Below are 26,888 nucleotides of genomic sequence, written 5' to 3' on the forward strand. Positions count from 1 at the left end.
ATGTAATACGCTGCTATTGCTTAGGATGTTAAAACTGCTATTGTGTACCGGGTGGTGGTAGTGTACAGCTTTAACCCAAGCACTCTAGAGGCAAAGGAAGGTGGATCTCTGTGAATTCGAGGCCAGCCTGGTCTACAGAACAAGTTCCAGAACAGGCTCCAAAGCTACACAGAGAAGCCCTATGTTGAAAAACAAAACAAAACAAAAAATTGGCACTGAATATTGCTGTACATTACTGCAGGGTGCCTGCTTCCTGTATGCAAATAAGGTTCTGGGGCGAGTTACAAAGGCCCTGAGGGAGAGAGGGGTCTTGTATGTTCCACATCCAAGGAATGCCGAAGACTAATGACTTCTATCTGCCTCTGCCCCTGCCGTTTTTGCAGACTCCAGTCCCCAGCGACTCAAGTCCGTCGACCTCAGCAAGGCCACAATGAACCAAGGAGTCTCTTTTAGGCACTTGCTCCTGGTGCTGCAGCTGGGTAAGTTCTCAGACTTGAGGACCAGCAGCAGATGGTGCAGGGAGGTGGGCAGATGGGAACACGCAAAGGGCGGGGCGCGGAGGGAGCGGGCAGAAACACTGAAGCTCGCCCTTCTTTCCTATCCAGCTCAGCTCCCAGCCGTCCTTCAAGGGAAGACTGTGGTGGTGGGCAGAGAAGGGAACACGGTGGACCTGCCCTGTAAAAGTTCCCAGGGGAAGAGCATGTTCTTCATCTGGAAGCTCTCTGACCAGACGAGGATTCTGGGGAATCAGAATAACTTTGTGACTAGAGGTAGGATCCCCTGTCCCCCAACCCAGGGAGGAAAACAGTTGAGTGAACTTGCAGGAAGAAGCCCAATGTCCTGTGGTGGCTAGGGTTGACAAAAGTCTCAGTGGTCCTCTACTCCGGGATTTCCTTTCTTCAGCTGCTGCTGACGAATGGCTTCTGGTAGGATCTTTTGTTGTTGTTCTTCTAATATTCATGACTTTAGTGGACATTGGAAAACTCATCATAGAAAGTATATGATTTCAAGAGTATTAGTACTACAGACCGCGAAGACGATGTGGTATTTTGTTTACTCCCATTAAAAGCAACAGCTAGTGACACAGAGTGCTTGCCTAGAGCATCTAAGGGTTTGAGTCCCCCCAAAAAACAAAGAAAGAAAAAAAAAAACTCCAAAACCAAAGCCAAGTGCTGGTGGCATACACTTTTAGTCCCAGCACTGAGGAGGCAGAGGCAGGTGGATCTCAGTAAGTTCAAGGTCAGCCTGGATACAGAGTGAGTTCCAGGACAGCCAAGACTACACAGAGAAACCCTATCTTGGAAAACCAAAACAAACACTCTCCCCCACCAAAAAAAAGCCCACAAAAAACAAAAACAATAGTTCATGTCCTGTGATCTTAGCATTAGGACTTAAGACAAGAAGGTGGTAAGTTTTAGGTTGTATACCAAGATTGTCTCAATAATAAATGCAATAAATTTATTTAATCTTAAAAGTGAACACATTCTGAGTGAGTTCCAGGACAGCCAGGGCCACACAGAGAAACTCTGTCTTGAAAAAACAAACAAAAACAGAACAACAACAAAAAACCCTGAACACATTCTAAGATGCTGTATAAAGTAGATAGATTTGGCTAAACTATGTGCATTGTCCCTGAACAGCTGAAGTTTGAGAACAGCCCCAGTCCAGCCTCTACTCTTCTTGGTAGGCAGCTGAGGCCCCGCCCCAATCTTTCAGGCCCACATAGAAGCAGAGCTGGGTCTGAAATGCTGGCCCCGGGGAGGGGGAGCTCTAAAGAGCTGTGTTCTAGGCAATGAGCTCCTGCTTGATGTCTAGACAGGCATTTTAAAGATGGCTCTGTATTCCAATGTGTATAAATACATGTGCCTGGCTGGTGGGATGACTCAGCAGGTTAAAGGCGTCCGCTGCCACTTAGTCTAACCTGACTTTCAGTTCGTGACCCACCTGGTCCACAGTTTGTCTTCTGACCCCCGTGTGTTCTCTGTAGCTGGCTTGAGTGGGAACGTTCACATGCCCTCTAAATAAACTAATAAATGTAGTAAAAAAATTAAAAATACTTATAAATATCTGAAGTAGATATGCATTTCTAGCTTATTTCTTCTCTGTAACTGCTAATTCTATATTTATCTCTACTATGATTTATTTACTTGACTAATCCCATATTGTTGGACATTTAGCCTCTTTTCAGCTTTGTTTTAACAAGAGGATCTCCAGGGAATACCTTTGAACTCATTTTGAACCTTTGAACTTTTTTTTTACCCCCTTCGAAGCAGAATTCTTCTGTTGCCCTGGCTGTCCTGGACCTCGCTTTGTAGACCAGGCTGGTCTTGAATTCACAGTCACCTGCCTTTGCCTCCAGACAGTCCTGTGCTGGGAAAGACCTGCACCATCACCCTTGGGCTCATTAGGTCTTTAAGGTCAGCATAATCTGCTTCCGGGCTAGATTTGCATCCAGGACTCTGCTGGGTAGAGCCCTGTCCCCTTGGCAGAGGCCAGATGACCTGTTGAGACAGAGATAATGGTTCTGAGGATCCCTGAATCGCTGGTGGGGCGACTTTTCTTCCCCTTGAAAACAGCCCGTATTTATCCCTAAGTAGCTCAACTGTCTACCCTTCAAATCAAGGATCATTCCATCATTCTATGATCCCTTCCGTTCAAACCAGCAGTGTTTCGGCCCCTGAGCTCTCACTGACTGGAGCACATTTCCTCATGTTTAGAAGATGATTGGACTGATAATCTTCCAAATCTTTAAGACTGGGTCCTTTGTGCTTAGAAATCTCTGCAGCTAAATATTCAGTTTTGTTATTGTGAATTCTACCTACACAAAACAGCAGAAAATTAGCACAGTTTGGTCAACTCCTTTTTCACTTTGTAATAAGAATCATTGCCAACAATGCAGGCCTCACTTCTAAGATCTGGAGTCCAAAGCTTTCTAGACATGTGGAACAGGCCCAGAAAGAAACAAACCTCAGTGAAAGACGGCCTTCACTCGCTAAAGACTAGAGAAGAAATCCAATCTAGAAAGACAAAAACCTCTTAGAAAATTACTGCCCTCAGCCAACATCAGAGGCAAAACTGTGTCCCGTTCCCTAATGTATGGCAACACTGAGCAAGGAACCACCCTTCCTCCTCTTAAGACTGGAGTGGAGAGTCCAGACACCTCTGCAGGGACGGTGCCCTCGGAGGTGAAGGTGAGAGCGCTGTTCACGGGCTCCTGCAGTGTTGGTAGAGTGTCAGAGAAACTGGCTCAGCCCGCCTGACAATCAAGAACACCACTTCCTGTAGGCGGAGGTGTCAGAGGACAGTTAGGATTTCCATCATCCTCAGCAGCAATGAGATCACCACGCTGCCCTATGGGTGGAGACCAGGGTACAGGCTAGCGTTTCCACTTAGCCCAGTAGTAATGAGGGACATGCCCCTCAAGGGTCAACAGATGATGGCAGGAGTTTGCATTTCTACCTATCTGCCGTGTTGAGGAGGTTCGCCACCTTCCCTGAACAAATGTCGTCATCCAAAGGAGTCAAAATAGAAAGTTTAATACAGGCCACCCGTCTTTTTGCTGTTGTTGTTATTGTTGTTTGTTTATTTTTGTTTTTTTGAGACAGGGTCTCTGTGTAGCTCTGGCTGTCCTGAAACTTGCTGTGAAGACCAGGCTGGCCTCACACTCACAGAGCTGAGCCTGCCTCTGCCTCCTGAGTGGCTGGGATTAAAGGCTTGTGCCAGAAAACCCAGAACAATACAAAATCTTAAAGAGTCCAACAACAAAGTACTTACAACACAGCACTCAAATCTCTTAATGTCCACATTGCTTTTCTCCCTTTCCTCCTTCCTTCCTTCTTCTTCCTTCTCCTCTCTCTCTCTCTCTCTCTCTCTCTCTCACACACACACACACACACACAAATGCAATGATTTTTTTAAAAAAATGTTCAAACACTAGGAAGGCAAGAAAAGGAACACTGAAACAGGTGACTGAAGGACGTGGATTGGTTGGTAGAGTACCTGCCTGGCAGACAGGAAACCCTGGCTAGACTCTTAGCACATAGGAAAGTCTGGGTTAGACCCCAGCATACCATAAGCTGGGCCTGAGAGGCTTAGAATACCAGGACTTCAGCTTTGAAGCAAAATGATCAGAAGTCCAAGGTCATTCTTAGCTACTTAGCTACACGAGGAGTTTGGGGCCAGCCAAACTCAAAACAAAACAAAAAAGAAAACTGAAACAAAGTAACAGGCACAAGCCCTAACATATCAACAATTACATTAGGTATACACGATCTGCATACATCACAATAGTCTACATGAATTGTAACAGTCTGCACACATTATAACAATAGACACACATTGTAACAGTGCACAACATTTTAACAGCCTATACGCTTTATACCAGTCTGCACACATTGTAACAGTCTATACACATTTTAACAGTTTATATATATTAGAATGGTATACACCACATAATAGTCCACACGCGTTGTTGTTGTTGTTGTTATTATTATTTATTGTAAGACTAAGTCTCACTACTTAGCCCTAGATGACCTGGAATTCACCATGTAGACCAGCCTGGCCTCGAACTCATAGAAATCCTCCCTGCCTCTGCCTCCTGAGTGCTGGGGTTAAAGCTATGTGCCACCACACCTGGCCATTATTTCTATTTATGTATTTGCTTATTTGGGGCTGTGCTGGAGGTTTGAATCTAGGGTCTCCCACATGTAGGGCAAGTGCTCTACAGTTGAGTTTTATTTCCAGCCTGCAGACATGTATTAACAGAGAGCATTGAGGGGACGGCTGTAGCTCAGTGGTGGAGTATGGATCGAGTCCTAGGTTCAATCCATGGTGCCTCCAAAAAGGAAGGAAAGAGCAGTAGACAGCATTCTTGAAATTCCAAGTTATAGAAATGGACAACAGAAAGGGATGAGGGTCCATGAAGAAAAAGGAGGTAAGCCAGGCAGTGGTGGCACACACCTTTAATCCCAGCACTCGGGAGGCAGAGGCAGGCGGATCTCTGTGAGTTCGAGCCCAACCTGGTCTACAAGAGCAAGTTCCAGGATAGTTAGGACTGTAACACAGAGAAACCCTGCCTCGAATTAAAAAGATGATATTTTAACTTTCTTTCATTCGTTCGTTTTGTTTTTGTTTTTCAAGACAGGGTTTCACTGTGTAGTCCTGGCTGTCCTGGAACTCACTCTGTGGACCAGGCTGGTTTCTAACTCACAGTGATCTGTCTGCCTCTGCCTCCCATGTGCTGGGGATAAAGGCGTGCGCCACCACTGCCTGGCGTACTACAGTTTTGTAAAACATGACTATTGAGATAAACTGGGAAGAGTCCGTAGGATTTCGTGCTCTTATTTCTCACAATTGCATGTGACTCTACATCTCTAACTAGAATAACATCAGCTTCCGTAAACTGAAGACAAACACCCATAAAGGACCTTGTCAAGGATATTCTGCTAAGTGAAAGCTGATCGGTAGACTTGTCATAAAATCCCATTGGAAAGATTGCTTTCAACTCTGTATGAATGTGTCTGAGTGCAGTTGCTAGAGGAGGCCAGAAGAGGGCATCAGATAACCTGGAGCTGAAGTCACAGACTTGTAAACCACTTGACAATGGGTTCTGGAACCAAATTTAAATCCTCTGCAAGAGCAGTATGTGCTCTTAACTGGTGAGCCATCTCTCTAGCTCCATTTTAATTTGAAGATTGATTGTATGTGAACATGTTTGCATGAGTCAAAAAAAAAAACATGCAAAACTCTATACCAAACTGTTGATAGAACTAGAACGGTGGACAGAGATGTAAAACTTTTGTTTAAATGACTAACCCCAAAATATAAAATTATCTTAAAGCAGCTTTTAAGATGTATGTTATGGCCAGGTGGTGGTGGCACACGCCTTTAATCCCAGCACTTGGGAGGCAGAGGCAGGCGGATCTACAAACTGAGTTCCAGGATAGCCGGGACTACACAGAGAAACCCTGTCTCAAAAAAAAAAAAAAAGCCCAAAACAAACAAATAAAAAGATATATGTTATGAACATTTCCCATTTCATGAAATACTATATAAAAGCATTCAGTGCCAACTCTAGTCGCCCATGGAGTAACGGAATAACGTCCTCTAGTACATAGCCATGGTGGGTTTGAGTAAGGATGGCTCCCATAGGCCCATATGTTTGAGTGTTTAGTCCCAGGGAGTGGAACTGTTTAGAGGAATCAGGAGGTGCGACTTTGCTGGAGGAAGTGTGACACTGGGGGTGGGCTTTGAGGGTTCAAAGGTCCATGCTGGCCAGTCCCAGCCCTCTCTCCTTGCTGTCTGTAGATCGATCAGGATGTAGAATTCTCAGCTGCTTCTCCAGCACCATGCCTCATGGTGTACCGCCATGCTCCCTGCCGTGGTGACAATGGACTAAGTCTCTGAGGCTGGAAGCAAAGTCCTAATTAAATGCTTTCTTTTGTAAGAGTTGCTGTTGTCATGGTGTCTCTTCACAGCAATGGAACGAAGACAATAACCATTATTATCATTTTCTGTCTTTTGAGACAAGGTCTCATTTGGTAGCTTAAGTTGCCTTTGAACCTACAGTAATTCACCTGCCTCAGGCTCTCAAACGCTGGAAATAAAGGCATGTGCCAGTGATATTTAATAATACCATAACTCTGATTTTTATTTCAATATAAGGTCTTACCATATGGCCCTACTAGCCTACAACTTCCAATGCAGCCTAGGCTGGCCTTGAACTTGTGATGCTCCTGCACAGCCTTTGAGACACTGGGCTTCCAGGAGTGCATCACCACACCCAGCTAATCACAATTTGTGAGCCTAAATTTTGGTTTGCGTTTAGAAAGCATTATTGTGTGTATTTGTGGGTGTGGACACGTGCGAGTCGCTGGGCACATGCTGAGATCAGAAGACAATTTTGGGAGCCTGTTCTCTTCTCCTGCTGTGGACTTCAGGGATTTAACTCAGGCAGTAAAGCTCGTGGGGCAAGGACTTTTACCTGCTGAGCCCTGAAACCATTTTGTTGTTGTTTCTGAGGTTTCTCTTTTGTATCCCTGGTTGCCCTGAAACTTGTTACAATGACCAGGCTAGCCTTGCTCTCATAGATATCTGTCTGCCTCTGCTTCCTGAGTGATTAAAGCCACACTCAGCTAAAATTATTATTTCTTATTTATTCATTTGTTTGGTTTTTCAAGACAGGGTTTCTCTGTGTAACAGCCCTAGCTGTCTGGAACTAGCTCTGTAGACCAGTCTGGCCTCGAATTCACAGAGATCTGTCTGCCTCTGCCTCCCGAGTGCTGGGATTAAAGGTGTGCACCACCACCCATCCAAGATAATGTTTTATAAACTAGAGCCTGATAAACTTTATTTACTTGTTTAGATACAGGGTTTCTTTTTTTTTAATTTTTTTTAATATTTATTTATTATGTGTACAATGTTCTGTCTGTGTCTATGCCTGTAGGCCAGAAGAGGGCACCAGACCTCATTACAGATGGTTGTGAACCACCATGTGGTTGCTGGGAATTGAACTCAGGACCTTTGGAAGAGCAGGCAATGCTCTTAACCTCTGAGCCATCTCTCCAGCCCCCAGATACGGGGTTTCTTGTGGCTGAGGATGACCTTGCACTTCTGACCCTCCTGTTTCTTGTACCTTCTGAGTTCTTTGATTACAGACCTGTAACAACATACCACCTAGTCTGTGTGGCCATGTGTGGTGCTGAGGATCAAACTTAGGTCCTTGTCCGGCATGCTGTGAAGGAAATCTCCCACATCCGCATCCTGAGCTACATCCAAGCCTTGTTTGAAACAGTCTATAGCCTAGGCTGGCCTTGAACCCATTATGTAGTAGAGATGACCTGGAAGTCTTTTTTTTTAAAAAAATATTTATTTTTTGTGTGTATACAATATTCTGTTTACATGTATGCTTGAAGGCCAGAAGAGGGCACCAGACCTTATTACAGATGGTTGTGAGCCACCATGTGGTTGCTGGGAATTGAACTCAGGACCTTTGGAAGAGCAGGCAATGCTCTTATCTGCTGAACCATCTCTCCAGCCCAAACTGGAAGTCTTGATTCTCTTTTGTGTTCGATTTACAGGCAAGCTCACTTTATTGGTGCTAGGACCGAAGTCAAGATTTTGCACATGCTAGGCAAGCACTCTGTCGACTGAGTTACGTTCCTAGGTCCAAGTGTATAAACTTAAGAAACCACTGAGCACAAACTACACTCTAGATGACATGAACTCTAGTCAACGTTACTGTGTGCTTCTGCCCCGGGCATCATGACCAGCATCGGACATGTGTGTGCACTTGTTTGTGGGTGCGGGGGCACACATACCACAACAAACACATGGAGGTCAGAGGACAGCCCCGTGTGCTGGTCCTCACGGTCCTCCATGCCTGAGGCAGGCTCTCCCGCTGTGTGTCACTGTGTGGACCAGACTTACTGGCCTGTGGGCTCCCACACATTTTGCCATCTCTGCCTCCTTACACTGGTGTAGGAGTAGCTGGGATTTATAGATATGGGAATTTGAACTTAGATCCTCGCGAGTTCGTGGTAAGCGCGTCACTTACTGAGTCACCTTAACTTTTTTTCTCCTAATTTGATAGTTTAAAAATATGTTGTTTTAATTTGCATTTATTTTCCTCACCTGTGAGATTAAAACACTTTCTAAAAATTCCTAGTCTTTTGTGCTAACACTTTTGTTCAGTTTCTATGATCTGATTTCTGTAGCAACAGTTCCCTTTCTAACTTCCTGGTTGTGTGTGTGTGTGTGTGTGTGTGTGTGTGTGTGTGTGTGTACGTGCGCTCATGCGCTTGCGAATGTACACGTGTGTGTGTGTGTGTGTGTGTGTGTGTTCAGGTGTGCTCACGCTGTATACCTCAGTGGAGATATTGGGTGTCTGCTTTACATGGTTACAGGAGATTTGAACTCAGGTCCTCACGATTGTGCAGCAAATTCTTTACCCATTGAGTCCCCACCCCCACCCCCGGGTCCTTCACTTCCTGGTCTTTAACAATGACAATGTCACCCTCTCATTCCTTCCCCTTGTGTGGAAGGGGTTTGCCCTTTTCTCTGCTCCAACCTCTCATTTCTCAGCGGTCTCCAGCCACGGTCACTTCTTTCTTCCACTGTTGTTTGGTTTCTCCTCTTCAAGGCCCTCTTGTCTGTCTCCTGGTTATTCTGTCTCTTGTCTTTCTCTTTCTGCTGCTGCGGTACTGACTTTCAAAGCATCATCCCCTGCCTAGGACCAAGACTACCCGCATCCACTGGACACTGTCCTCTCTGCACCGGTGCCCACAGCTCCCCAGCTGGAAACCTCCATACCCAGACGTCTTTGACAGCTTGCCTTGTGCTACTTCCTTATGCCAGCTCCCCTTCCTGGAATGTCCTTCCCCCGCATCCATTTTTCTGTATTTAAACGTTTCCCCCCTGTGGCTGGGGAGACGGCTGGTGCCTGAGAGGACATGAGTTGGAAACTCCATCACCCATGTGAAATATGGAACAGTGTTACCACTGCAATCCTGTGGCTGCACGGAGCAGAGACAGGAGGATCCCCGGGGCTTGCTGAGCACCGCACTAAGCCCAGGGTTAGTAAGAATCTTGTCTCAAAGTAATCAGGTGGAGAGTGATAGAACATGTGTCTGATGCCCTCCTTCGGCTGCCTACACACTCATGAGCACGTATAAAAAACACACACCAAAAAATTTGAAATGTTTTTTTTTATTGTGTTAGAAGATGAACACAGGCAGCTGTGCTACCACTGAGCCACACCCCTAGCCTGCCTTGTTTTGTTTGTTTGTTTGTTTTGTTTGTTTTTTCGAGACAGTTTCTTAGTAGCTACAGAGCAAGTCCTGGAACTTGTTCTGTAGACCAGACTGGCCTCAGACTCACAGAGATCTGCCTGCCTGTGCCTTCTAAGTACTGGGATTAAAAGCATGCACCCTTACCGCCCGGCTATATTTTTCTTTTTAAAAATAATTTTATTGATTATTGGGCTGGAGGGATGGCTCAGTGGTTAAGAGCACTTTCTGCTTTTGCAGAGAACCTGGGTTTGGTTTCCAGCACTCACGTCGGGGCTCCCAACCATCTGCAACACCAATACCGTGGGATCTGACACGCTCTTTCAGTTTCCATGGGCACCAGTCACACAAATGGTGCACATACATACACACTGTCAAAACACTCATGCTTTCAAAAGTAAAAGTAAATCTTTAATTTTTTTTTTATTTATCCTGGGCAGTGGTGGCGCACGCCTTAAATCCCAGCACTTGGGAGGCAGGGATTTTGGCAGGCAAATCTCTGTGAGTTTGAGGCTAGCCTGATCTACAGAGCAAGTTCCAGTACAACCTAGGCTACTCAGAGAAACACCCTGTCGCAAAACCCTACATATGTGTGTGTGTGTGTGTACTCACTCACTCACACACACACTGTAGTAATCATAATAATAAAGCATATATATATATGTGTGTGTGTGTTCAGAGAACAAGTTTTAAACTCAGTTCTCTACGTCCACTTTTCTGTCGGTTCTGGTTTGCATTATCAGGTGACGACTTTAAGCCATCTCAACCCCCACCCCCATCCCATCACACACACTCTTGGTGGTGGTGGGACAGAGACTGAACCCAGGACCTCATGTGTAGTAGTCACGTTCTCTATCACTGAGCTACTTCCCCAGCCAGGCTTTTAAGACTTAGTTCAATCCCACTCTCCTCGACGAGTTTGTTCCGGATTTGCCCAATCTCTTAGTCACTCTGCACTCTCTTGAATTGCCTTTGCCAATTCCAGGGCAGCATGGACAGATGGGGTCGTGATTTTCTTCAGCAGGATCACAGGCAGGCAGGAAAGGAGACGCATTTCAGGAGAAGGGCACTACATATTGTGAACAGTTGAATCTGGAGTGGTAGGAGGTTATTCACACGAAGCTAACTGTCCCTGGGGCTGCAAGAAACATGAGCCTCGAAGAGAGAGAGGCTGGGCTTGGAAGTTCATTTGCAGCAATAACAGAGACATTTAGTGGGGTGGGGGTGGGGAGAGTGGAAAGAATTTAGGGTAACAGCAAACAATAGTCTAAGACACAGAATAGGAAATGGGACCTAGCTGTAAAGGAGAGGAACCAGGAAAGGTGGATGGGGGTGGTGAGACAGTTCTGCAGGTGAGGGCACTTGCCACCAATCTTGATGGCCTGGATTTGATCCCTGGGCTCCACACAGTAGAAGGAGAGAACCAACTCCGCGAGGTTATCCTCTGAGCTACTCACATGGGATCACATATAAAGACACACGCAGAGAGGAGAGAGGGAGAGGGAGAGAGAGAGAGAGAGAGAGAGAGAGAGAGAGAGAGAGAGAGAGAGAGAGAGAGAGAGAGAGAACTGAGTAAGCAACGCCTTCAGGACGTGTGCTCAGTAGTGTGCTCTGCATCTGGAAAGCTACAGAGAGGAGTTTTCCCTTCACGGTGGCCGCTGATATGCTGATAAGTGTATTCAATTTGATGGGATGTGGACCCACCAACCTAGGAGACACACCACCAGGGAATTTGGGATCCCAGAGACTGTGTAATCTCTGTGCGTGCCTGAGAGGACTTGCCATGGTCAGGTACTGGTGAGAGGACCTGCCCACCGTGGGCGGTGCCACTTTATAGGACAAATTCCCAAGATGTATAAATTTGAGCAGTTGTTCCAACGCTGAGTGATAGTGTCTGTATCTGCACTGTAGGCAAGGCAGTCTGGGTTTCCCGGAATCAGTGGGAAGATTCCTGGAGACAGTGCACGTAAAGTGTTCAGCCTGTAAGAGTGGGTGCTGTCCAAATAAGCATATTGTTTTATAATATTTTTGAGCTAGTGGGATATTGTTCCCATCACGGAAATAGAAATGATTTCTCATCGTCTGGGGTTCCCTGAGGGATGAAGCGAAGACCCTGCTGCTCAGCCCAGCAGAACTGTGGACACTCTTCTCGGCAGGGCACCAGGGCACCTCAACTTCCTTTGTTCGACTTCTGTTCACAGCTCAGTCTGAGCGGTTCAGCCGTTTTGATTCGAGAAAATCCTCGTGGGATAAAGGATCGTTTCCTCTCGTCATCAATAAACTTAAGATGGAAGACGCAGGCATTTACATCTGTGAGGTGGAGAACAGGAAGATAGAGGTGGAGCTGTTGATGTTCAGAGGTGAGTGGGGAAGCCCTGGGACATAGACACCCCCCCTCCCCACTCCCTTCCACTCTTGCTCTAAACCGGGACCTGACCTGAGCTCATCTCAGAGACTACAGGGGGTCAGACTGTTCTTCTCAGCTAACAGGGGAGGGACAAAGACTGAGAGAGGAGGAAAGAAAAGGATAGGAAGGGAAGGAAAAAGGGAAGGCAGGAAGAGGGGAACCCTGCCTTGTGCTGGGAATATGCATTGGGGAGTGAGGGGGGGAGGCACTGTTGAGCGAGCGGATAATGGACTCTTGTTTTCCTTTCTTCTTCCTTTATCCCTAGAGATGCTGTGTGTAATGCAGGTCTTCTTCTTCTTCCACAGTGACTGTCAGCCCGGGCACCCACCTGCTACAGGGGCAGAATCTGACCCTGACCTTGGAAAGCAGCCCTAAGGTCAATGACATCTCAATGGACTGCACGAGCCCGAGGAAGGGAAATTTAAAGAGCTCTAAAGCTAAAGCCATCACCGTGCCCAACCTAAGCATTCAGGACGAAGGCACCTGGTCCTGCAAGGTAGCCGTGAACAAGCAAAGTGATACATTGTCCATGAAGATCTCTGTGCTGGGTAAGAGGCTCAGGAACTCCTAAGTCTTGCTCTGCTTTTAAGTTGGTTTTAGGAGCTGCTGGAGCGGGTGATGGGGGTTCACAGACCCTTCTCTAGCTGTGGTTTGTCCTCAGGATGCTTCCACTTTGGGGGGGAGGGGACGTCCATTACAGCCACCTAAAAAGTGTACAAGAAGGAAGGCATGGGAAGTGGGAGGTGAGAGATTCCAGGGGCCACAGTAGAGAAGTGGCAAAGGCACTCGTCCTTGTCACTAATCTCCACTCCTACTGAGTTGACAGATCCGTTTACTCAGGAATACTACCTTCAGCAAACCAGTCAGTCATGTAGAGCATCTGCGTTGCCTGTCTACACCCGAGCCAGGCGTCATGGAGAAGCCTGGACACAGATCCTGTGTGGTACTGTTTTAAATCCCAACTCTGCCCCCCACACAATCCTTTATTATTATTATTTTTATTTTTTTTAAACATTATATTTATTTATTATGTATACAATATTCTGTCTGTGTGTATGTCTGCAGGCCAGAAGAGGGCACCAGACCTCATTACAGATGGTTGTGAGCCACCATGTGGTTGCTGGGAATTGAACTCAGAACCTTTGGAAGAGCAGGCAATGCTCTTAACCACTGAGCTATCTCTCCAGCCCCCTTTATTATTATTTTTTTTTAGATCATAATATCATTAGATCATCTCTTTCCTTCCCTCTTCCCAACCCTCCCACCCCCATTCTCTTTCATATTCATGGTGTCTTTTTCTTTGTTTTACATATGTTCATATGTGTGCACGTGCGCGCGCGCGCGCACACACACACACACACACACACACACACTTACTTGCTCAGTCTGTATAATGCTGCATGTATGCACATGTTTTCAGAGCTGACCATTTAGTATTGAACAGTTAATTGGTGTGCTTTTCTCTGGGTAAAATTCTTTCTCTGCTCTCAACATTCCTCAGTTGCCTGCAGCTTTGTTTTGTTTTGTTGTTTTTTTCCTCTTCCACATTAGCATGTCCATAGGTGTCATCCTGGTTCAGATCAGGTGTAGGCAGCCACAATGGTGAGATTCTATGGGTGTAGTTTCTGACATTTGTAGGAGACACGATCTCACGGCAAAAGCTCGGTTCCTCTGGCCCTTCCAATCCTCCCACAGCCTTTTCTGAAATGATTTCCGAGCCAGAGGTGAAGGAGTTGTGTTGTAGATTTATCAGGTGGGATTGGGCTCCACATCTCTGCAGTTAAAGGTCTCCATTTGTTACAAAGAGATGTTTCCTTGATGAGGGGTGAGACCTACACTTAACTGTGGGGATAAGGACAAATAATTAGAATGTCATTAGGGATTATGCTGGTTTAGTGAAGTGGTGGTTGTAGCTTGTGAAGGTCTGAATAAGAATACCCTCAGTCTGGCAGTGGTGACATTAATCCCAGCACTTGGGAGGCAGAGGCAGGTGAATATCTCTGAGTTCGAGGCCAGCCTGGTAAACAGAGCAAGTTCCAGGGCATTCTCTAAAGGTTCAGAGAAAAAGAAATAGATTGCCTTCATAGGCTCATATTTCTGAATGCTTAGTCACCAGGGAGTGGCACTCTTTGAGAAGGATTAGAAGGATTAGGAGGCGTGGTCTTGTTGAAGGAAGTGTGTCACTGAGAGTGGGCTCTCTGCCTGTTTGCCTTTGGATCAGGATGTAGCCCCCTCAACCATAGCCCCAGTGCCAGCCTATTTGCTGGCATGTGTTCCCATGATGATAACCCTGTGAGTTTGAGACCAGTCTGGTCTACAGAGTGAGTTCCAGGACATCCGGAGCTGTTGCACAGAGAAACCCTTTCTCGAAAATCTGAAAGAAAATAACTACAGTGTATAGCGTCTAGGCCAGTGCCTGTCCACAGCAAGCCTTATTTTCATGTTGACTGGAGGATGCTAAACAGAGGTCAAGTTGTTCCTGGACTCCAGGGGTCCCAAGGAGAGAGAAATGACAACCTTGTGGTGGGCAGACTGACCTGATCCCTGTGCCACATGCTTGCTCTGCCATATCCTTCATCATCTTCCTCTCCCTCCTCACTCAGAGTTATTTCTGTTCCCTTCTCACCTCCAGGTTTCCAGAAGGCATCTACCACACTCTTTCAGAATGAGGGGGAGGCAGTGGAGTTTCCCTTCCCCCTTAACTTTGATGATAAAAACCTGCAGGGGGAGCTGAGGTGGAAGACAGAGAAGGCCCCCTCCCCCCAGCCTTGGATCACCTTCTCCCTGGAGAACAAGAAGGTGTCCCTGCAAAAGACCACGGGCAACCTCAAGCTCCAGCTGGCAGAAACTCTCCCACTCCTCCTCAAGATACCCCAGGTCTCACTCGAGAGCGCTGGCTCTGGGAACCTGACTCTAACTCTGGCCGAAGGAACACTGCATCAGGAAGTGAACCTGGTGGTGATGAAATGTAAGGGGTGGGCTGAGAAAGGGCAAGCTGGGGTCAAAGGAAAAGAGATGGTCCAAGGCTCTCCATGGCCTGTCAGGTCCCAAAAGGGGGAGGGGGTGCTCTAACCCTGCTTGTCTGCCTAAATGAGTCTCCAGGTTGCTGTTGGTTTTGCTTTTTTGGGGGTGGTGGTGCTGGGGACAGAAACCAGGACCTCATGCATGCTATGCACAAACTACTACTGAGAGGCACCCAGTTCTGGAGTGGTTTTGAATTGAGGTTGAAATCCACACATCGTTCCCCAACATTTATAATCTGGCCTGGGATTGGCTCCACTGAGGATCGGACTAACAACTAGAATCCAGTTCTTCCTCTGCCTGATGGCCTGTGGCCCTGGCTGAGCTCCTTCAACCTCAGACCTGCTTGCTCACCTTTTCTTTCTTTGTTTCTTGTTTTTTTTTTGTTTTGTGTTTTGGTTTTTTTTGTTTTTGTGAGACAGGGTTTCTCTGGGTAGCCCTAGCTATCCTGGAACTCACTCTATAGACCAGACTGGCCTCGAACTCGGAGATCTGTCCGATTAAAGGTGTGCACCACCGCCGCCTTTATTTTTATTTTATTTTATGTCTGTGTGAGGGTCAGGTTCCCTGAAACTGGAGTTACAGACAGGTGTGAGTTGCCGTGTGGATGCTGGGAATTGAACCCAGATGCTCTGGAAGAACAGTCAGTGCTCCTAATCACTGAGCCATCTCTCCAACTCCTTAAGATTTATTTTTATTTATGTAATGTATTTACGTGTGTGTGTGTGTGTGTGTGTGTGTGTGTGTGTGAGAGAGAGAGAGAGAGAGAGAGAGAGAGAGAGAGAGAAGATGTGTTCTGTACAGGTCATGATAGAGGGGGCCCGAAGAGCATTCGAAGCCCCGGAGCTCGAGCCTGATAGAGCTGCCATGCTTTGGAAGAGCAGCAGACTTTTAAGCTCTCAGCAATCTCTTCTGCCCCATCATCTTTTTAATATGGCACAAAGTCTTTGCACATAGCAATGGTTGTAACATCAACCTTGCGTCTGAGTTATTTGTATTTAACTCATCATTACATCAGCTCTACAAATAACAGTGGTGAACCCTGACACTAGCATATGCCGGGCCCCGTGCAAACACTCAGGCATGCAAACATTCCATTGCTGCTTTGGTACAAGCTGTTAAGCAGTTTGTCCAGGGACCTACTGTATGTGTCTCTGCAAACGCAAGGGCTGGCGGAGTAACGGTCCTATGCAGCAAGAAGAAAATCTGATTCAACAAGACTTTGGGTTCAAATCCAAGGAGAGCTCAGTCCCAGGCTGCTTCTCCCTGGCAATTACAAGAAAACACAATTCAAGGAGCTAGAAGGACACTCACATGTAGGATCGTTTTCCCCATTCTATGGAGTCACCTGACTTAGAGCTCGAGAGTGCAAGGACCCCTGAGCAAAAGGCTCCATGTCTCTGCTTCTTCTTCTGCAGTGGCTCAGAAAGACCATGCTTTGATCTGTGAGGTGAAGGGACCCACCTCCTCCAAGATGCAACTGACCCTGAAGAAGGAGAATCAGGAGGGCAAGTTTACCAAGGAGATGGTTCTCCAAGAGCCGGCCCCTGAGGCAGGGCTGTGGGAGTGTCTCCTGAATGAAGAGGATGAGGTCAAGATGAACTCCAAAATCCAGAGTAAGGAATCGATTCCTAAGGCTCACGCTAAGCCTCGGTCTCTTCAACTGTGGAACCTTCCCAGGGATTAGCCGAGCTGACCCAAAGTTATAGCTCCTTAGCTCCTTTGACATGGAAACAGTATGTGCACTGGCCTGAAGACACAGGTCCTGGGCTCCATACAGCCTAGGGAATGAGGCCTTCCTGGCTAAGAGGTACCCTCTTCCATGGCCATGGCTTCCTTCTAAACCTAAACACACAGGGCCTGACAGCAGGTCCCAGGCTTCTAGCTCTCTAGAGAACTGTGTAAGAAAAAACTCTCCCTTCCCTGTTCTGTACCCCCAAGGCCTGGTGGCCTTTGAGAACCCTGTATCCTCAGCCCTTCTATCTGACCTGGGTCCACAGGCAAGACTCTCTCTCTCTCCCTCTCTTTCTCGCTCTCTTTCTTGGCAGTGCTTGGGGTGGAACCCAGGGCCTCCCTCCACCAGTGCTATATCCCCAGCCAAATACCTCCCCTCTCTCCTCTCTCTCTCTCTCTCTCTCAGTTTTATCCAGAGGGCTGAACCAGAACCAGCCAATGTTCCTGGCTGTCGTGCTGGGAGGCACCTTCAGCTTTCTGGCCTTCGTCGGGCTCTGCATCCTCTGCTGTCTCAGGTGCCGGCACCAACAGGTGAGTGAGCTCCCATCATCCCTCACTGGGCCCTCCCTCGAGCACAGCATCTGTACAAGCTGAGCGCCATCTGACTTAGCGCTCCTCACCCCCACCCAGCCCTTGAAGTTCCTCAATGTACACACAAGGCCTTGCCTCTGGTCCCGTCAGAAGGGAGACACAAAAATGAGCCAAGTGAATGAAAGGACAGGTGGCTTGAGCCACAGTAAATGCTTCTTCTCTGCCAGCTTCCCCCTCTCCCCCCTCCAAGGGGCACCTCCCTCCTGGAGGACTGGGACCCTCACAACTCCTCTCCTTGTCCCTGGGCAGCGCCAGGCAGAACGGATGTCTCAGATCAAGAGGCTCCTGAGTGAGAAGAAGACCTGCCAGTGTCCCCAGTAAGGATCTGGGCTGAGAGGGAGGAGGGAGAGGGAGGAGGAAGAGGGAGGAGGGAGAGGGAGGAGTGAAAGGGATGAGGGAGAGAAAGAAGAGGGGGACAGAGTAAGGAGAGAGAAGGGGGAAGAGAAGAGAGAGGGAGAAAAGGAGGGAGACAGGAGGGGGAGAGAGAAGAGGGGGAGGGAGAGAGGAAGGGAGAACGGGAAGGAAGAAAACCCATGAGGGAGACAAAATGAAGGAGTTGAGAAGAAAAGGAGGTTCAAGGAAGAGTGAGCAAGTAGATGGGGTAAAGAAGAGGTCACGGGGCGGTGGGCCTGTGGCATGTCTGGACAGGGCTGGCAGAGGCTGTGGCATGTATGTCTGGACAGGGCTGGCAGAGGCTGTGGCATGTCTGGACAGGGCTGGCAGAGGCTGTGGCATGTCTGGACAGGGCTGGCAGAGGCTGTGGCATGTATGTCTGGGCAGGGGTGGCAGAGGCTGTGACATGTCTGGACAGGGCTGGCAGAGGCTGTGGCATGTATGTCTGGACAGGGGTGGCAGAGGCTGAGGCATGTCTGGGCAGGGGTGGCAGAGGCTGTGACATGTCTGGACAGGGCTGGCAGAGGCTGTGGCATGTATGTCTGGACAGGGCTGGCAGAGGCTGTGGCATGTCTGGACAGGTACTACAGTGCTGTCCGTTGGTACCACTGTGCTCCAAGACAAGAGTGGGGTCTGGGAACCATGGAGGCCACAGCACACCGTGGGGTTGGGAGAATGGATTTGCTTCCTTTATTTTTTTTTCTTCCAGCCGGATGCAGAAGACTCAGAATTTCATTTGAGGCTGAGGCCCCTTTGCAGCCGACCACATGCGTCTTGGCTGCTGAGGCCTGTGGACAAGAAGAATGTAGCAGACCCATTACTCCGGCCTCCTGCCCTCCTCTTCCAGAACTGGCCACTGCTCCTCTCTCTATTCCCAAGCCCAAAGTAGAGCTTGCTCTCTGATTTTCAGACACTTAAACACACTTTGTTTTTCCTAGCGTCCTTTTCATCAAAACCTCAGCTCTTCCCTGACGGCTGTTTAGAACCTCTTTCCAGTTGTCTGGATCTAAGGGCAGTGCCCAGGACCAAGCATGGGTGGTGGGGCTGGCGTGTGAAAATATTCAGCACAGTTCACAAGAGAGGGCCCTGGGACCAGACTGAGTGGGGACTTGTGTCAATCAAGGCACAAATGGAGACCCAAAGGCTGCTGAAATCAGCCTCAGCTCCCCATACTGCCTGCTTCTCACTTTGTGAGAGAACCAGACTCACATTCTGGCCAGTGCACCAACACACACCCAGGCCACATACCTCTGCACATAGCCATACACTTATCCATAGTTAAAGAAGCCAGTTTAATGTCCTTGCTATTCAACCCTAATAAGAACCTTACGTGTGGGCAAGCAAAATGGTTCAGCTGTAAAAAGCTCTTGCTGCCAAGCCCGAGGACCTGTGTTCAATCCTGGAGGGTGGAAGGAGAGAGCTGAACATTGTCTTCCACGTGTGTGCCATGGCCCTTGTGTATACACACACACTCTCACACACACACTCACACACACACTCTCTCACACACACACACACTCACACACACACACTCTCACACACACACTCACACACACTCACACACACACACACACTCTCACACACACACTCACACACACACTCACACACACACACACTCACACACACACTCTCACACACACACGGCAATCCTACGAGCTGTCGGTGATGACCAAGATGGCAGAAATGACCAATCATCTCCAACAAAATGGAACTAAGGCTGCTTGACTGTCCAAGGTTGCAGAGCTAACTACTGTAGATGTCAAGATTAACCCAAGGCTCCTGATCCCTGGAGCCACTATCTGCGACACAGGAGTAAATGCCAGACAGATCTTTGGAGCTGGTCACAGGCACCCAGTATGCACCTTGGGAGCATAGAAGCAGGCACACCACGTGCAGGATGGAGGGTCTCTAGATAGTGAGGAGGTGGAGGAGCCATTCTTGTTTGAGTCCCTCTTTGACCACTGCTGTTTGTGGACTCCTTTACTGGAGGACAAAACCCCAGTTCTGTTAGAGCAAGGCCAAAAGAAATGTGCAGAAACCCGCCACTCAGTGTGTGCAGAGACTGCCACTGTGTGTGTGCAGAGCCCGCCACTCAGTGTGTGCAGGGCCCGGAAAGGGAGCCGTGTTCCGGTGCCTTTTGAGAAGATCCTTGGAGAAGCTGACCATGCCTTTCCCCTTTGCCAGGCATCCAGGGAGGTCAGGGTTATAAGAATTCTCCCTGCCAGTCTTGATCAGCTTCTCTCAGATGCTCAGCTTCCTCGGCTTCTTTCACTCTCCTGCCTTAGCGCCTCCCTTTTTTCTCCCGATCCCATTTCTTTTTTTCCTCCTTTTCCCCACATGGCCTCTTCCAGAAAGTGCGCCCCCCTTCCCCAATTGCTGCCAGGCTCCTCATTGCTTACTTTTGATTTGTTTTCACTGCCCACTCCTGCTCCCTCAGCTAACAGAAAAATAAAGGCTATAAGTAAAATGCACTTCGTGTGTGTGTGCACGCACGTGAGTGCGTGTGTAATGTGTGTGAGTGTGTGTGTGTGTGTGTGTGTGTGCGCGCGCGCGCGCGTGTGTATGGGAGGGCATTTACTTCTCTGGAGATCCAGGAATCTTTGGGCCTGGCCCAGAAAGAAGATAAAGTTGCCCGGAGGAGGAAAAATTCTCTAGAGGTTGCTTTCTCACCTCCTCATCCCAAAAGTCCTGCGTGTGACTCTGCAGTTCACCGAGAGACTGTGGTGTGATGTGCCCCTCCTGCCGTCTGTGTATGGGAGAGGAAGAGGACATGAGAAACTGTAACGTGTGTGGCAATTGTGTGTGTCCTCATCGTAAACGTACGCTTGCGTTCTGGGAGGAGAAAGAGGGGTGCATAGGTGTACCGAGAGCCCACATCCGTTTTGATCCATGCCACCACCTCCCAACTTCACAAGCGGTCTTAGCTTGCTGACATCACAAGCACCCTTAGCTTCCAGCAGCCCTTCTTCAGGTGCTGCCCCTCTGAGCTCTACCCAAGAACAGCCCCCACAAGGCTGCGCACAGTGACACGCGGTGACACACGCTTCCTCCACCCCGAACAGCTAGCTCCTCAGTCCCTAACAACACCAGCTGCCTCCTCGGGCTCATTCGTGTTGAAAAAAAGGGACAGGGTGGGGGCAGGACACCAACTGCTTCACCAATGAAGCCCGCTCCCCGCCGTCCTCCTCGCCCCCTCCCTCTCCGCTCCTTCCTTGCCCCTCCTCCTCTAAGTCACCGCCGTCCAGTTTCCCCGCCCCACCCTCGCCACCCCCGACCCCAAGACTGGCCAGCGGCTCCCTAACCCCGGGCTCGGAGGCCGATGACCCTGGGAGACAGGGGCCTCGAGGGGCCGCAAGCTAGTGCGCCGCGGGCTGAGCCTGAGAGGCCGGACTGGAGGGGGGAGGAGGCCGGGAGGGAGGGAGCGAAGGAAGGAGGAGGGCTGGCGAGCTGGAGCCGGCAGGCGGCGGGAGCCCGGGCGAGCCTCGTCGAGAGCGCGTCTCCCCAGCGGAGAAGGACGCAGCCAGAGGTAAGAGGACCCTTGCCCGGTCCCCCGCGAGTCTCCGCTCCCCCCTCTACCCCGCCCAGCCAACTGCCTCCGCTCCCCTCTTCCCCGCCCCCTCCTCCCCAGCCACCTGCTGTTTCTGCCCTGGAGAACACCCTAGGTGACAGGAGGGTGGAGCCACCTGACCTTATCCCACAAAGGCGAAGGGCGAGGGACCACTGTCGGCCAGGAAGCCCCCATTAGCCCTCCTCCCTTTCCCTTATCTCTCTCTGTCCTTCATCTCCTTCTGTCTGTCCTTCACGTCTTTCTTCTTCCCTCCCTTTCTGACTCTCCCTCTCTCTTTCATTTGGAACCACCAACTGGGTCTGGGGGTGGAGGTGGAGGTGAGGGTGGGTGGGAAGGGGTCCAAAGGCTGTAGGGGAGAGCAGTGGGGGGCATCCGAACCTATTCCTTACACCTCCCCCTGGCTGTCCATTGCCATGGCAACTAGGATGTACTGGGCTGGAAGTGGGGGGGGGAGACAAAGCTGGGGGTTGGACTGGGACCTCTTGGGGAGAGCGAGGGCCTAAGGTTCCTCCTGGGGGAAATAGACGTTGGCACAGCTGTGCCCGGCTCCCCAACCCACCCCCGTTTGCCCCGAAGCAATTACGCCTGTCCTTACAGCCTCTCTGTTCAGCGTTGACTTGATTTCCTAGTATCTTCCCCAGGTCTCACTGGACAGTGTCACTAAGATCAGGGCCCTCCTCCTCCTTCCCGTCAGAGGGAAATTGAGGCTCGAGGCCAGAGGAGGAGACCCAAGGTCTCTTAGCGAGGACAGTATATGAAGGTCCAGCTCCTGTTCTCAGGCTCTCTGTCCTGCTGCTCCCCTACCTCCATAATCCTCCTTCCCACGCCCCTCCCTCCAATGGCTCCTCTCCAGGGGTTTCTGAACCTTCTATTTTCAGATACTACCACTTTCCCCCTCTTTCTTTTCTGCTCAAACTCTCCTCCTTCTCCCTAGTTCCCCCTCTTTCCATTTCTGGATGCTTCTGATGTCAGTGGTTCCCCCGCCTTCAGGTTCCCTAGCTACCCCCACTTCAGTCCCAGCCTCCTTTTTCCCATTTTCCTTGGGCAGCTGAACGGTTGAAAACCCAGGCTTAGAGAAGGGGGCCGAGCAGGAAGGCTGTAGGTCTAGGAGAATGCCCTGCAAGAGAAGGGCTCTTGCTTTGCTGTGAGCCCCCAAGAAGGAACACATCAACTGTCTCCTATCAGCAACTGAAGAAGGATCTGGGGACGCGCAGACAGGGGTGGGGAGCTCTGAGCACAGGCTATTATAAGAAGGAACTTTGGAATTCCAAAGCAGGAAGAAAGGGCTAAAAAAGATGGAGACAGTGAGACTTATCCCACGTAGTCTGCAAGTCTAGGAGGACTTATCCGTGTGGTAAGTAGGCATCCGATTTAAGGCTCTGAATGACCCCAGTGCCCCTCAGCCATCAGTCCTTTCTAGAGAAAGGAAGGGCACGTGTGAACTAGAGTACAGCACAGGCCTAATTCTTGCCCCCTGCATCTGTCTGCTCTTCCCACACAGCACATCCAGGTGACTGAGCTCCACCCCTCAGCCCTGACTGGTCAAGACTCCCTGGAGAGGCAGATCTGGAAGTCCCAGCATGGGAATCAGAGGTCCCTAGCCAGTTTCAGAGATGGGGAAGCAGCAAGCTTGCTCCCCTCATCAGTGACAGCGATAATTAAGAAAAAGGCCCACCAACATGGAGGCTGAGGACCACTACGTCTATTGAGTCTCTGCCTTCTGCTCTGCCCTGCCCTGCCCACGGCCTTAGCTGGGTCCCTCATGCAATGCTGAGCAGTAAAGGAGACTTGGGGTCAGCTTGCCTGGCTACAGGGCAAGGATTGTGGGCATCATGGGGGTGGGTGTGAGCGGGGCTCCAGGGTGAGACCTAGCCCCCGCCCCCAGGAGTTCAAGGGGGTGGGGGTGGGGCTGAGACTAGGATGGCTCGGGGTGCCCTGGGGGCAGAAGAGGCCTCCCTCCGCTCAAACGCACTGTCCTGGCTGGCCTGTGGGCTCCTGGCCCTGCTGGCCAATGCCTGGATCATCCTTAGCATTTCGGCCAAACAGCAGAAGCATAAGCCGCTGGAGTTGCTACTCTGCTTCCTGGCGGGCACGCATATACTCATGGCGGCTGTGCCCCTCACCACCTTTGCGGTGGTGCAGCTCCGACGCCAGGCGTCCTCTGACTATGACTGGAACGAGAGCATCTGCAAGGTCTTTGTGTCCACCTACTACACGCTGGCCCTGGCCACCTGCTTCACGGTGGCCTCGCTCTCCTACCATCGCATGTGGATGGTGCGCTGGCCCGTCAACTACCGCCTCAGCAATGCCAAGAAGCAGGCCCTGCATGCCGTCATGGGCATCTGGATGGTCAGCTTCATCCTTTCCACCCTGCCCTCCATAGGCTGGCATAACAACGGCGAGCGCTACTATGCCCGAGGCTGCCAGTTCATAGTCTCCAAGATTGGTCTCGGCTTTGGTGTTTGCTTCAGCCTCTTGCTTCTTGGGGGCATTGTCATGGGTTTGGTCTGCGTGGCTATCACTTTCTATCAGACACTGTGGGCCCGGCCCCGGAGGGCTCGGCAGGCCCGGAAAGCTGGGGGCAGTGTGGGAGCCAAAGTGGGCGGGCTGGGGGGTTTGGGTACCCGGCCGGCTTTTGAGGTGCCAGCCATTGTGGTGGAGGATACTCGAGGGAAGCGGCGATCCTCATTGGATGGCTCGGAATCTGCCAAGACGTCTTTGCAGGTCACCAACTTGGTCAGCGCTATCGTCTTTCTCTACGACTCACTCACCGGGGTGCCCATCTTGGTGAGACTGAGGTCCCTTGACCTGTTCTTAATATTCAGGTCCCCCCAATTCTATCGGCCACGCAGGAGCTCCCTCGTGTTTCCGCCATTGTCCTTTCCTCCTGGCATTTGTGGTTCCCTGTCTCTATCACCCATCTTTAAGCTCCCACTACTCAGTCTCCCAGCTCCATCATTTCTGTTTCTAGTCTGCAGTTCCATCTTCTATCCTGCCCCTCCAGTGTTCAGCCTGGCGCCCAGCTGCCCAGAGGCGCTATCTAGTCCCTAATTCCCTTTGGCAATCACAGTCACACTATCCAGGCCCCATCTCTGGGTTTCCCCCAATCTTTACGTTTCTTGTGGTCTCAAGTCTCTCTGTGCTCTCTGTCTCTCTGTATGTCTGTCTCTGCCTCTGCCTGTCTCTCCCCAGCTCAAACTCCCAACTCCAGGGTTTTGTCTATAGCATTTCCTGACTTTCCTCATTCAGGTCCTCCTTACTCCCCCACCTCCCTTCCTACTCTCCTGCATTAGGGGTGGGTATCGGGCTTAGGTGGGGACCCAGGCTCTCACACCTGACCAGTCATTCCGTCTCCCCTGCCAGGTGGTGAGCTTCTTCTCCTTGAAGTCCGACTCGGCTCCACCGTGGATGGTGCTGGCTGTGCTGTGGTGCTCCATGGCGCAGACGCTGCTCCTGCCCTCCTTCATCTGGTCCTGTGAGCGCTACCGCGCAGACGTGCGCACAGTGTGGGAGCAGTGTGTGGCTATCATGTCGGAGGACGATGGCGATGACGGTCAGAGGAGGGATGGGGACTTTTATTTCCTGGACAGCTACCTCTATTTTCTGTCCTTTCTACTGCCCTTCTCCTTGAGGAGATGTGCTGCCCTGGGGTGCCCCCTACTGGGCTGAACTGGAGCCAGTCCCAGTTTCCCCATAGCCTGATTATATTGTCTTCCCAGCCTTGCTTCTTTCTGCATGGAGGGAGCTTTCCACTAGGCCTCTGCTCCTCTGTAGAGGCCTACACTGCCCAGCTTGGGCTGTGCCAAGTAGACTTCCAGAGAAAAGATCCTCAGTCCTAATGCAAAAAAAGTGTGACCTTAGGGAAGCTAAACTTCCTGAAAGAGAGTCCCTGATCTTGGGACAAATCTTGGAGAAGAACAAGCAAAAAAAAAAAAAAAAAAATCTGTGTAAAGGACCAGACCGGGGTCTCAGTGACTGTAACAAAGCCAGCCATTCCCTTGGTCCTCCTGGACCTTGGGATGGGGATGGGGAGGTGGTGAGGGTTCTCTGCCTGTGACCACTCTGCTGTTTCTCTCTCCTAGATGGAGCCTGTGATGACTACACAGACGGCCGAGTCTGCAAAATTCGCTTTGATGCCAATGGGGCCACAGGGTCAGGGGGTCGGGACCCCAGCCAGGTGAAACTGCTGCCTGGACGGCACATGCTGTTCCCGCCTCTCGAGAGAGTACACTACTTACAGGTATGGGCAGGAAGATCCCCTCATTCTGGTCCCCTGCGCCACTACTCCATGGCTCTGGACAGCAGGGTGCCCCAGGGGACAGATGAAGGAAAGACCGGGAAAGGAAAGGTTCCCTCGGGTCTCTCAGAACCAGGTTTACCTGCTAGAGCAAACACTTTGCAGAAATGGAAGTGCTGAAGCCATCTTGCAGAGTCCCCCTCTGCTTTCTGCCACTTTTGTTTCCTCAGCACCTCCAGGTCTCTCCTCCTCCTCTTCCCAGGTCCCTTTGTCCCGCCGGTTGTCCCATGATGAGACCAACATCTTTTCTACTCCTCGGGCACCAGGCTCCTTCCTGCACAAATGGTCATCATCCGATGATATCCGGGTCCTCCCAGCCCAGAGCCGAGCCCTTGGGGGCCCTCCTGAATACCTGGGACAGAGACACAGGCTGGAGGATGAGGAGGATGAGGAAGAGGCTGAAGGCGGGGGCTTAGCCAGTCTTCGCCAGTTCCTAGAAAGTGGGGTTCTGGGGTCAGGTGGGGGACCCCCACGAGGCCCTGGTTTCTTCCGAGAGGAGATCACCACTTTCATCGATGAGACACCTCTGCCTTCTCCAACTGCCTCACCAGGACCCTCTCCTCGTAGGCCCAGGCCACTGGGTTTTTCACCTCGACGCCTTTCCCTTGGGTCTCCTGATAGCCAAGCTGTTGGGCTTCCTTTGGGGTTAAGTGCGGGGAGACGCTGCTCTTTGACAGGGAGCGAGGGGAGTTCAAGGGCTTGGGGAAGACCCTGGGGTCCAGGCAACCCCATCTTCCCTCAGCTGACCCTGTGAGGTTACATGAGCCTGCTTAACTCAGAGGAGGGGGCATGGGTGAGTATTCCTCATTCTGGCCCTGAGCCTATGGCAGCTGCCTCCGAGGAGATGGGCGCTAGATCTGGGCTCTAGGGCCCCAGCTCTCTCCCATCCAAGTGACCAGACACCCTACTCACCCATCTTCACCCCTAGCAAAAAACGTATTAAAGGCTGAAGTATTGCCATGGAAACCCTGGTCTCCAGCGTCTGCGGTGGCAAAGGGTACTGTCGGAGGTTTGGAGGAGGAAGGGTGGCTCATAGAGGACAAGATGGAGAAAGGGCAGGGGAAAGAAGCACAGAAGGAGATCGGTCGACAC

At 50.2% G+C, this 26,888-nt stretch overlaps 2 protein-coding genes across 3 annotated transcripts in view; both read left to right on the forward strand.

Annotated features, from left to right (window-relative positions):
* Cd4 (CD4 molecule) overlaps window positions 1-19,514 on the forward strand; it is a 29,925-nt gene extending 10,411 nt beyond the window's left edge. The window contains exons 2-10 of the mRNA XM_075982789.1: window positions 384-479; window positions 606-770; window positions 11,987-12,145; window positions 12,498-12,740; window positions 14,825-15,160; window positions 16,632-16,829; window positions 17,354-17,478; window positions 17,788-17,855; window positions 18,641-19,514. Of these exons, the coding sequence (XP_075838904.1) occupies window positions 431-479; window positions 606-770; window positions 11,987-12,145; window positions 12,498-12,740; window positions 14,825-15,160; window positions 16,632-16,829; window positions 17,354-17,478; window positions 17,788-17,855; window positions 18,641-18,671 (1,374 nt within the window). The 5' untranslated portion in view covers window positions 384-430 and the 3' untranslated portion in view covers window positions 18,672-19,514. The remainder of the gene's footprint in view (window positions 1-383; window positions 480-605; window positions 771-11,986; window positions 12,146-12,497; window positions 12,741-14,824; window positions 15,161-16,631; window positions 16,830-17,353; window positions 17,479-17,787; window positions 17,856-18,640) is intronic.
* Window positions 19,515-21,174: 1,660 nt separating this feature from the next.
* Gpr162 (G protein-coupled receptor 162) lies at window positions 21,175-26,762 on the forward strand. Of its 2 annotated transcripts, XM_075982790.1 has the most exons (5): window positions 21,186-21,457; window positions 23,001-24,286; window positions 24,863-25,052; window positions 25,582-25,739; window positions 25,999-26,762. In XM_075982790.1, exons 2-5 carry the CDS (start codon window positions 23,420-23,422, stop codon window positions 26,548-26,550), a joined length of 1,767 nt encoding a protein of 588 aa, XP_075838905.1. In that variant the 5' UTR covers window positions 21,186-21,457; window positions 23,001-23,419; the 3' UTR covers window positions 26,551-26,762. The 2 variants fall into 2 exon arrangements, with proteins under 2 accessions (XP_075838906.1, XP_075838905.1); XM_075982791.1 differs by lacking the exon at window positions 23,001-24,286 and having other exon boundaries at window positions 21,175-21,457.
* The last annotated feature ends 126 nt before the right edge of the window (window positions 26,763-26,888 follow it).

Source organism: Microtus pennsylvanicus, chromosome 8 (genome assembly GCF_037038515.1).
Source record: "Microtus pennsylvanicus isolate mMicPen1 chromosome 8, mMicPen1.hap1, whole genome shotgun sequence".
Lineage (NCBI taxonomy): Eukaryota > Metazoa > Chordata > Mammalia > Rodentia > Cricetidae > Microtus > Microtus pennsylvanicus.

What these genes read in the sequence shown, in the direction of transcription:
- Gpr162 (XM_075982790.1), top strand. Translation starts at nt 23,420, where the DNA reads ATGGCTCGGGGTGCCCTGGGGGCAGAAGAGGCCTCCCTCCGCTCAAAC. An exon ending in TCACCGGGGTGCCCATCTTG is followed by an intron (nt 24,287 to 24,862) that starts GTGAGACTGAGG and finishes CTCCCCTGCCAG; the next exon opens with GTGGTGAGCTTCTTCTCCTT. An exon ending in GGAGGACGATGGCGATGACG is followed by an intron (nt 25,053 to 25,581) that starts GTCAGAGGAGGG and finishes TCTCTCTCCTAG; the next exon opens with ATGGAGCCTGTGATGACTAC.